Source organism: Cyprinodon variegatus, unplaced genomic scaffold (assembly GCF_000732505.1).
Source record: "Cyprinodon variegatus isolate N-32 unplaced genomic scaffold, C_variegatus-1.0 Scaffold41, whole genome shotgun sequence".
Taxonomy (NCBI): domain Eukaryota; kingdom Metazoa; phylum Chordata; class Actinopteri; order Cyprinodontiformes; family Cyprinodontidae; genus Cyprinodon; species Cyprinodon variegatus.
This window is the reverse complement of record NW_015150494.1, coordinates 1,868,522-1,870,119: the sequence shown is the minus strand read 5'-3', so window position 1 is coordinate 1,870,119 and position 1,598 is coordinate 1,868,522. Positions and strand designations below refer to the sequence as shown.

General features: G+C 40.1%; 1 protein-coding gene across 2 annotated transcripts in view; it reads left to right on the top strand.

The window, feature by feature from the left end:
* ulk1 (unc-51 like autophagy activating kinase 1) overlaps nucleotides 1–1,598 on the top strand; it is a 23,190-nt gene that overhangs the window by 18,476 nt on the left and 3,116 nt on the right. For both annotated transcript variants that reach the window (XM_015370019.1, XM_015370018.1), the window contains exons 21-22: nucleotides 258–412; nucleotides 502–677. In XM_015370019.1, coding sequence (XP_015225505.1) covers nucleotides 258–412; nucleotides 502–677 — 331 coding nt within the window. The remainder of the gene's footprint in view (nucleotides 1–257; nucleotides 413–501; nucleotides 678–1,598) is intronic.

Below are 1,598 nucleotides of genomic sequence, written 5' to 3'. Positions count from 1 at the left end.
ATGGGTACTTTTTGATGGCATTACATTTTTTTCTCAGCATTAAAAAAGGATTAAAAAGCATTATATAAGAGTTACTCATCATGTATAAACCCTGTATTAACTGATTACTGTATCTGTTTAGCCTTCTCTTTGGATAGTTTGCCACATGTTCATGTGTTGTAACTGCTAACAATGACTTCAGATATCCTGGCAGCTATCTTTATGGCAGACCCACTTATTTGTAGGTTAGTGAAGTTTTCCTTTTGCCTGACTTGCAGGCTCTCCCACCTACTTGAACTCTGGTTGGATGCTGAACGCTTATCCTCTCCAGAGGGGAAGTCGCCGAAACAGTGAAACAGAAGCCATGGACGCCATCCCTCAAAGTGCTCTGATCTTCCAGCCTCCGGAGCTCCCTGAAGACACTCTGATGGAGGTAAAGACCAATGAAGAGGACAGATTCTTTTAGAGCAGATTAAAGAGGAATTTTGCATCTGAATTTTCGGACTTTACTTGTTTTCACAGCAGGCTCATACTGATGCTCTGAGTGATCTACGGTTCACTTTAGCCTTTGTCACCTGTGTTATGGAGTTGGCTTCCTCAAAAGGCCCAGTACTGGATGACTTCTGCAGTCCTGATGTTTCCTTTTTGGAGCAAAGTGTTGTTGCCGATCAGATCAGCCTTCTGAGTAAAGAGTGGAGGTAAGAAGCAAGTCATATCGGTGAAAAGAGTCTCTACCCGGGTTGAAAATGGTTCCCTTCGCTAGGGATCATTTCAATCCTCCGTGGGGCCCTTGGCAAATTTTGACAACCAGGGCCCTCTATTTCTGCCACAAACAACAGCCGATGATCAGATCAACCAGACACCCGCTATAATATCATTTTAGCTCTAGCAGTGCTGTTTACAACTAGTGTTGCACCGATACCAGTATCGGACAGGGCCCCGATACTGCCCTAAAATGGTGGTATTTGTATCAGCGAGGACCAACAAATAGAGCACCGATACCATTTTGAGAGCCATAAGTTTATTCAACTATTGTCCCCCATTCCAGGTAGGCAATAAAAAGTTCTACTGGATTCACTTTGGATTAGATTTTTTCCTGCTTCACAAAGGTAGGCAGCAGCTTGACAAAGCCATGATGGCAATTATTTTACATTATTATGGTATCGGTATCGGCCGATACTGCACAGCCAGGTATCGGTATCGGGGCCAAAAAATGGCATCGGCGCAACACTATTTACAACCCTCTAATTGTATGCATGATCTAGTGTATACAGTTTATTTATGTGAATGCTATCCAGTGGTTGGTACATTTAGGTTCTAACTGCAACAGTGATGTGCAAAAAATAACCGGTATTGCAAGAACATAAAAAAAAATAAAATTGCAGCGATAAATAAACATTTCTGTACAAAAACAGACATAAATCAATCAAATAAAAAATTAAATTCAGACTTTTTTTTTATCCAAAGTGTATTAATCTGGGCCTAAAACTACGGTGGCTGGGAAGTGCAAATCAACAATACAAAATCTGAAACACTTTTAAAAATCTTGAAACAACTTTACATTTGAGAAAACAAAATTACAACAAACGAAACACTTTTACAAATCATAAAACAAATTA